Below are 10,000 nucleotides of genomic sequence, written 5' to 3' on the forward strand. Positions count from 1 at the left end.
TCTCTACCAGGGACACGGCCTGAGGAACCAGACCTCGGTGAGAGGCCGGGATCTTACACGTAATAATATACGGATTTAAATCGTGGTTGTTATAATGTCCCCATTCCTTGTACCAAACAAGGACACGTGAGGCCTCGCTAAAGACAGGTTTTTCCAGGTCCTCGAACCATATCTGGCAGTTGGTCTGGGCAAACTCCCCGACGCGGTTGATGATGGCTGTCATGCGCACAACCGGTCTGTCAGGCTCCAAAGTGCGGTTGTCATAGTAGGCGCCGTACAGGTGGAATTTCCCATTCGACGTGTCCACGGTCTGCCAGTACATGTTGTTGTAATGAAGGTCGTACATCGATGGGAAGTGAGCACAGGAGTTGTTCATCTTCTTCTTCATGTGGCTACGCACCGCAAACCCCATCGGGAGATTCCTACTCGCCTTCTCGACTCTCCTGATCTTTTCCTCGGGAGACAGAGTCGGAGGAACGACAAGAATTTCCTCCATGTTGGGCTCTTCCGAAGAAACGTTCTCGGGAACGTGGACTAAGGCTTCCAGATTGCGAAGAAAGAGTGACGTTTTTGTTCCCGTCATCAACAGCAATGTTCTGTTCAAAGGAAGATTGTATTAATACGGAATACATACGCACGTGTAGGTGGATGTAGCTTGGTGACATTATCAGTGGCGGATCTAGGGGAAAAAGGGGGGGGGGGCATTGTGATATGTTGGTAGGTGATGCTGAAAGTAGCAGTAATGATTATGCTAATAAGATGATTAATATCCTTATATTGTCGTTATAGATATTATTATTTATTATCTTTGCCGTTATTATTATCATTACTATTATTATTATTATTACTATTATTATCATTAGCATTATTATTATTATTATTATCATTATCATTGTTATTATTGTTATTATTATTATTATCATTATTATTATCATTATTATTATCGTTATTATTATCATTATTATTATCATTATTATTATCATCATCATAATTATTATTATTATCATTATCATTATTATCCTCTTTATCATTATCATTATTATCATTAATGTTATTATTATCATTCTTATCCTATCTAGCTAGCTATCTATATATGTACGTATACACACACACACATAGACACACACACACACGAACACACACACACACACACACACACAGGCACACACGAACACACACCCACACACCCACATCCACACCCACACACACACACACACACGCGCACACACACACACATACACACGCACCCATCCACACACACAAACACACACACACCCACCCACACACACACACCCACACCAACATCCACACATCACACCCACACCAACATCCACACACACACACACACCCACACACACACGCACACACCCACACCCACACCAACACCCACACACACACACACACACCCACACCCACGCACACGCACGCACACACACACACACGTCAAAGGAGAAAGGCAGTCTTACAGCCAGACGTAAACAGCGACCATCCCGAAGACGGCGACGATCTTGAACTTTCGCTTCGTCCACATTCTTGAATCTGAAAATAGAACCTGAGGTGAAGGAATTCCAGCGTTTTTTTTTGTTTGTTTTTTTTATTCGTTCTTCCCCCTGGATTTAATTGATTTCTTAGAGCATATGATCCATGGCATACTCGTATTCTTTTTTTTTTTACATACTCGTAAATATTTTTTTTTTTACATACTCGTAAATATTTTTTTTACATACTCGTAAATATTTTTTTTACATACTCGTAATTATTTTTTTTTTACATACTCGTAAATATTTTTTTTTTACATACTCGTAAATATTTTTTTTTTACATACTCGTAAATATTTTTTTTTACATACTCGTAAATATTTTTTTTTACATACTCGTAAATATTTTTTTTTTACATACTCGTAAATATATTTTTTTTACATACTCGTAAGTATTTTCTTGTGAATATAATAGTTTCTTGTGGTGAAAGAATTCCAGCGCTTTTTTTTCTAAAATTAATTCTTCCCCCTGGATTTAATTGATTTCTTAGAGCATATGATCCATGGCATATTCGTAAATATATATTTTTTTACATACTCGTAAATATTTTTTTTTTTTACATACTCGTAAATATCTTTTTTTTTACATACTCGTAAATATTTTTTTTTTTTACATACTCGTAAATATTTTTTTTTTACATACTCGTAAATATTTGTTTTTTTACATACTCGTAAATATTATTTTTTTTTTACATACTCGTAATTTTTTTTTTACATACTCGTAAATATTTTTTTTTTTTTACATACTCGTAAATATTTGTTTTTTTTACATACTCGTAAATATTTTTTTTTACATACTCGTAAATATATTTTTTTTACATACTCGTAAATATTTTTTTTTACATACTCGTATTTTTTTTTTTACATACTCGTAAATATTTTTTTTACATACTCGTAAATATTTTTCTTTACATACTCGTAATTATTTTTTTTTTACATACTCGTAAATATATTTTTTTACATACTCGTAAATATTTTTTTTTACATACTCGTAAATATTTTTTTTTTACATACTCGGAAATATTTTTTTTTACATACTCGTAAATATTTTTGTGTGTAAATATAATAGTTTCTTGTGGTGAAAGTAATTCCAGCGCTTTGTTTTTTTAAATTAATTCTTCCCCTGGATTTAATTGATTTCTTAGAGCATAAGATCCATGGCATACTCGTAATTTTTTTTTTTTTTACATACTCGTAAGTATTTTCTTGTGAATATAATAGTTTCTTGTGGTGAAAGTAATTCCAGCGCTTTTTTTTTTTTTTTATTAATTCTTCCCCTGGATTTAATTGATTTCTTAGAGCATATAATCCATGACATACTCGTAATAATCCATGAAATACTCGTAAATATTTTTTTTTTTACATACTCGTAAGTATTTTCTTGTGTGAATACAATAGTTTTTTTGTGTGGTGAAAGAATCCCAGCGCCTTTTTTTATTTTCTTATTCATTCTTCCCCCTGGATTTAATTGATTTCTTAGAGCATAAGATCCATGACATACTCGTAAATATATATTTTTTACATACTCGTAAATATTTTTTTTTTACATACTCGTAAATATTTTTTTTTTACATACTCGTAAATATATATATATATTTTTACATACTCGTAAATATATATATATATTTTTACATACTCGTAAATATATTTTTTTACATACTCGTAAGTATTTTCTTGTGAATATAATAGTTTCTTGTGTGGTGAAAGAATCCCAGCGCTTTTTTTTTTTTTTTTTTTTTTTTTTAAATTAATTCTTCCCCTGGATTTAATTGATTTCTTAGAGCATATAATCCATGGCATACTCGTAAATATATATATTTTTTTACATACTCGTAAATATTTTCTTGCGTAAATCTGATAGTTACGATTGTGCTGCTTAAGTATGCGTTTTTAAAGACATTGTCATCTATTTTCTAAATTTATTTTTTTATAAACATATTAAAAAAAAAATTCTAAATCTATTTTTTTTTATAAATTCATTTTTTATAAATATATTTTCTAAATATATTTTCTTGCGTAAATATGTTACTTTTCTGCTGCTTAAGTTTGCGTTTTTAAAGACATTGTCATCTATTTTTAAAAATATATTTTCTAAATCTATTTTCTAAATATATTTGTTTATAAATATATTTTTTATAATTTTCTAAATATATTCTTTACATATAAATATTTTCTTGCGTAAATATGTTACTTTTCTGCTGCTTAAGTTTGCGTTTTTTAAATATATATTTTTATAAATATATTTCTTAAAATATATTTTCTATATCTATTTCCTAAATATATCTTTTTTTGAATATATCTTTTATAAATATATTTTCTAAATATATTCTTTGCATACTCGTAAATATTTTCTTGTGTAAATATGTTACTTTTCTACTGCTTAAATTTGAGTTTTTAGACATTGTCATCTATTTTCTAAATATATATTTTTATGAATATATTTTTTAAAGTATATTTTCTATATCTATTTCCTAAATATATCTTTTTTTGAATATATATTTTTTATAAATATATTTTCTAAATATATTCTTTACATACTCGTAAATATTTTCTTGCGTAAATATAACAGTTACTATTGTTCTGCTTAAATTTGCGTTTTTGAAGGTATTCTCATCCATTTTATTTTCAACCTAGACAAAAATGTAAATTATGTAAACAAATATTATGTAAACATTTTGTAAATAAATCGGTAATGAACTGAGGTAATCGCATCTCTTGACCCTGACCTGAGATTGGCTTAATTATTTTAATCATTCACAAGATTTGGTCTTAATGATTCATATGACTGAAATCTTCCATGCATGAAGATAAAAGGTGTACTTATAAAAACATGAATCACACACACACACACACACACACACACATACACACACACACACACACACGCACACGCACACGCGCACACACACATACATATATATATGTATATATGCAATATATAATATTGCAAGTCCTTACAAGGACTGCCCTACAGGAATGGGCATTCATTTGATAAAGCACAACGAGCAAAATCTTTGTTTTTCGTAAATATTTATTATTTAAGATCAATATTGCGCAGCTTTGGAAAATCAAGATTTTAAAAAATATAAAACCGAAAGGCACTCTTTTTATGGTAATTGCACTCCCGTTGAAGTGTTACTATCATGTTGCAAAATTTGAATCTGAATAAAAAAGTACAGGCAGTATTGATACTTAAACAATTTTCAGAAAATTTGTCTTTTATGAAAATATTAATTCTCTCGCTTTATTTATCAGTCTCTCTTATTCATTCTTTCACTCTCACATATTTATTCTTCCTCTCTTTAAAACGATCATTCCTAATCCTCTCTCTCTCTCTCTGTTTCGTTCATTATTCGTGGTTTCTATCTGTCACCCACCTTTTTTTCACTCCTTCATTTATTTATCCACATTATTATCCTTGTGCTTGACTATATCAAAGCCATCCCTCCCCGCTACTGAATCGTATAAATTTTCTGATGAATAGAACACGACAACAATAGAACATGAACAACGCGACGCGCGAATTTTTAAATCAAGCTTTCTCTGCTTTTATTATTATTATTATTATTATTATTATTATTATTATTATTATCATCATTATTATTATTATTATCATTATTATCATTATTATTATTATCATTATTATTATCATTATTATTATTTAGGCCGTGGGTGAGTCGTAGAGGTAAAAAAAAAAGTAGTTAGTTCGTAAGGCGGGAGTAACAGCGACGTAAAATTGCTGTGCTGCCCATGAGGGTGACGGAAGAAACTCGCAGCAACACTTGCGACTTGGCACGTGCGTGTCTCGTAGAGCTAGTAAGGAGGAAGTACGGGCAGTCTTGTGACAGCTGCACGACAGACGCACTCACGACGAACGAGTAGAAAGGACTGCACGACAAAAGTGCGTTACCCTGACATCCCACTCAATTTCAACGCTCATTTTGACGCAATTGCCGTATTGGCGCCGCACGTGCCATGTAGATTTTGGGTGTTGAATGCACGAACATAAAGCCACTCATCTTCATAATAATAACATAATAAAAATAATAACAATGCGAACGATAACAGTGACCCTGATCATACACCGAAACCGGCCCTTCAACCTCCATTTCCTTCCAGCCCAAAAGAGCCATTCATATGCTCTTTGGCACTCCTTTCTTCAGTCCCTCTGGCACTGGGTTAGAATTATGGGGGACATGTGCCAAATTTGGGACGAGTCTTGTGGGGGGGACGGGATATGTGTGTGGTAAAGAGTAGGAGGTATGCGTATTACTTCCATGAGTGAGGGAGATGTATGTGTTTCCTTTTACGAGTGAGGGAGAGACGTATAGTACTTTCATGAGTGAAGGAGAGACATGTGTATTCCTCTCAGAGGGAGACGACATCCAATTATTTTCCTGAATGAGGGAGAGACATGTGCTTCCTTTCATGAGTGAAGGGCAGACATGAACTTCCTTTCGTGAATAAGTAAGAGACATGTGCTTCCTTTTCTGAGTTAGGGAGAACGTGCTTCTTTCCATGGGTGCGAGACATGTGTGTTCCCTTTGTAAGTGAGGGAGAAACATGTTTCCTTCCATGAGTAAGAGAGACATGTGCTTCCTTTCATGAGGGTGGGAGAAGCATATGTTTCTTTCATGAGTGAGGGAGAGACGTGTTTCCTTCCATGAGTAAGAGAGACATGTGCCTCCTTTCATGAGTGAGGGAGAGGCCTAAGTGTTCCCTTCGTGAGTGAGGGAGAGACATGTGCTCCCTTCATGAGTGAGGGAGAGCCATGTGCTCCCTCTCATGAGTGGAATGAGTGAAAAACGCGGGCTGAGCACACCTTTCTATAACCCAGCTGTGCTCGGGGTACGTTGTGGGTACGCCCTTCTAATCCCGGAATATTAAGTTTAACGTACGAAACGTCCCGAACGACCCCTGTGTGATTCAGTCCAAAAAGACCTTCGTAAAAGCCGATTGGAGCTCAGAATTTCTGCAAGAAATATGCATGCTTGATATTTAAGGGCTTGTGAAATTGTTAAACTTAGCTGAAGAATATGAAAAGAGCATAGGCGGGAAACATGCTCATCAGTGAATTGTGTGGGTTACGCCACGCTGCAGCGACAAGGTGAAAACAATGAAGGCCAATTATAATAGCATCAGTGTCAGGGAACAACATTGCAGTCGTGAATCCTGAAATGCTCTTCAACAGGATCAATTGCGTCTTGAAGACATGCTGTGACCCAGAAGAGTTTGTCATACGAGCTTGCTCCATAACCTCTTCCCTGAAGAAAGGTATGAATGAGAATGAATATCTTCATATTACAAGAGATGCGTGTGTGTGTGTGTGTGTGTGTGTTTGTGTGCGTATGTGTATGTGTGTGTGTGTGTGTGTGTGTGTGTGTGTGTGTGTGTGTGTGTGTGTGTGTGTGTGTGTGTGTGTGTGTGTGTGTGTGTGTGTGTGTGTGTGTGAGAGAGAGAGAGAGAGAGAGAGAGAGAGAGAGAGAGAGAGAGAGAGAGAGAGAGAGAGAGAGAGAGAGAGAGAGAGAGAGAGAGAGAGACAGAGAGAGAATGCAGACATAAACACATCTCTTGTATTGTGAAGATATTCATTCTCATTCATACCTTTCTACATGTGTCAACATTACGGTTCGACCTCTTCCCTGTTTCAAGAAAGTGCACTGCGAAAGACAAGAATTCACACGGTACACGTCTATCCCTGCACATCCCGCCACGCCAGACAAGTGTCATTCTGTTGTGGATGGGGTCATCTGTTGAAGTCAGTCGCTTGGCCAAAATCATCTACCGAAATGTGTTCAACTATTACGTTTCCTATACCCTGAAACACTTTGGAGCAAGCACTATTATTGTAATCGATGGCTGTGACACCAGCTTGACAAAGGCAGCTGAGCAACAATTGCAGTCAAAGAAAGCTACATCCAAGAGCATACTGTTTGACCTGTGCTTGGAAACGACCACTTGCCAAGCTGATTCTGGTTAATGTCCACTTCAAGGAGCAGCTGATACAAATGCTTAATGATTTTAAACGTCAGTCGGGAATTATGGTGAAACACTTGATAGTCTCACGCACTCTTTATCTTTAGCAGATTCAGGAAAACCTGTAGTTGTTGTCGGAACAGTCACTGATCTACTGGTGATATTGGCGACTCAAACAACTCCAAATATGAACATGTACATGCTGTTAAAAAACAAACAAACAAACAAACAATAAAATATAACACTACGGGGTTCGATACATTTAAGATAACATTGGCAACAGACACACAAAAATTACTGTACTGTATCGTCAGGGAAAGTGCAGGGCATTCAACCTAGTGCATAAGAAGCAAGAAAATTATTTAGTTAAAACCTTCAAACAGAAATGCAAAAGGCAGATGAAAGCTTCCTTCTTGGGTCCAATATCACTAGACATGAAGAGGTTGATAGGCAGACAGATAAGGACGCAACATACAGCGAAACTAACAAAGAAATACAAAGAAATGGTTAATGGTTAAAAGCAAAATAAATGTGCTAGACATCTAAGGTCATACAGCACAATAGTACATTTTATGCACTGATGATACCAAAAATACCACCCATACAAGCCCGCTCTTTTATGGGAGAATTATGTAAACAAACATGGGAGTCGTATAAACTTTGGTATTTGTCTGTAATTATTTCAAACTATTATGGAGATCATATTACTGTCAGATTTGCTTTCTTTTGGATTTAATGCGATACGGAAAACTCAGTGTTATGTGCAGTGTTCGTTGTTCTACACTGCTTGTTCCATATCCAATAATAAACTATGCTCGTTTCCCTTATTTCTACGTTAAAGAATCTACAAAATATTTTATTCGACATTTACGAACACCAAAAGGATAATGGATAAATGTTGTACAACTGGCTTAAACAATTTCTGTAAAATATCTGCACGTTTAAGATTAAGAAGTTGATTCAACTGAAAGTAATTATTCACATTTATATTCCACAGGATACATCTGTGCAACGAAGTTTCAAAGTGTCTTTCGATTTGATTTTCTTAACTCCATGAAATATCAGAACGCGAATCATCCGTTTTCTTCTTAAAAAACAAACAAACAAACAAAACGTTTTTTGATAGATATTTAATTTTCTTTGAAACGATCAATAACTAGTAATTGGTTTTAGTTTACTCCGTATGAAATATCAAAACACAAATGATCCGTTTTCTTAATAAATAAATAAATAAATAAATAAAAATAAATAAATAAATAAACGTTTTTGTTAAATATTTGATTTTGAAACGATCAATAACTATTAATTGGTTTACTACATGGAATATCAGAACACGAATTATCCGTTCTCTTCAAAAAAAAAAAAAAAAAAAAAAAAAAAAAAAAACTTTTTGATAAATATTTGATTTTCTTTGAAACGATCAATAACAAGTAATTGCTTTTAGTTTACTTGGGTAAAACATTCTTAATTGAGTGCACGACATTCATACTGGGAGACAGGTGTTTGCCACTAATGGCGATCTTGATATCTCTGATATAAAAACCAGTGGATAACCATGCTCAGTTGTCGCCGTGTTCGCGAAGCATCACAGACACGACAATAATAATAAAAAAACAAACAAATAAAAAAGGTGTTTGGTTGGGTTGTTGAGGAAAACAAATGTGAGGTTCAGTCTATCTGGAAATGTCGATTTTTGTAATGTTATACCCGCCACTTGGTAAGACAATCCTTTTTGTTCAGACTAACAATTTAGTAAAAGATAAGGAAGAAGAGTATTTCAGACGAGATAAGACAGGCAGTAATTTAGTGTGTGTGTGTGTGTGTGTGTGTGTGTGTGTGTGTGTGTGTGTGTGTGTGTGTGTGTGTGTGTGTGTGTGTGTGTGTGTGTGTGTGTGTGAGTGCGCGCGAGCGCACGTGCGTGTTTACATGTTCCTATATTCACATGTGTATACTGTAGGCGTTACTGAAATACAGGTGTCTGACTATGCATTTATTTCTGTATAAATATCACTAGACATGAAGAGGTTGATAGCCAGACAGATAAGGACGCAAAATGCAGCGGAACTAAAAAAAAAAAAAAAAAAATGGTTAATGGTTAAAAGCAAAATAAATATGTTAGACATCTAAGGTCATATAACACAATAGGAAGGTTTAGTAAAGGGTGATGCCAGGGGATAATTCCAATGCAACTATCAAGAGTAATGTTGAAAGGTTGAAGATGGGTAAGGGGTTGATGAGGGAAAGGGTTATGGTGGTTTAGGTAAGGGAATTAGATCAAGTGAAGGGTATTTATGCGTCTGAGGAAGGAGAACAGGTTGTCAGAGCAGAAGCTGTGGGATTCTGTAATGATGTCTATGTTTGGACAAAAGGTCACCAGAGAGACTCCAAGAGAACCTCGCAGTCTCTCTGGTGACTTTTTGTTTTTTTGTTTTTGGAGAGAGAGAAGGAGAGGGGGAGTGAATGTGAGGGAGGGAGGGATGGGGGAGA

The 10,000-nt window shown here is 34.7% G+C and overlaps 1 protein-coding gene across 2 annotated transcripts in view; it reads right to left on the bottom strand.

Annotated features, from left to right (window-relative positions):
* The window catches only part of LOC138867934 (uncharacterized), a 17,746-nt gene that overhangs the window by 1,913 nt on the left and 5,833 nt on the right, over nucleotides 1-10,000 (bottom strand). For both annotated transcript variants that reach the window (XM_070145171.1, XM_070145172.1), the window contains exons 2-3: nucleotides 1,467-1,539; nucleotides 1-596 (exon numbers count right to left, since the gene is read on the bottom strand). The exon at nucleotides 1-596 is cut by the window's left edge and continues 1,913 nt beyond it. In XM_070145171.1, the coding sequence (XP_070001272.1) occupies nucleotides 1-596; nucleotides 1,467-1,531 (661 nt within the window). In that variant the 5' untranslated portion in view covers nucleotides 1,532-1,539. The remainder of the gene's footprint in view (nucleotides 597-1,466; nucleotides 1,540-10,000) is intronic.

The sequence above is a fragment of the Penaeus vannamei genome, chromosome 33 (genome assembly GCF_042767895.1).
Source record: "Penaeus vannamei isolate JL-2024 chromosome 33, ASM4276789v1, whole genome shotgun sequence".
Taxonomy (NCBI): Eukaryota; Metazoa; Arthropoda; class Malacostraca; order Decapoda; family Penaeidae; genus Penaeus; species Penaeus vannamei.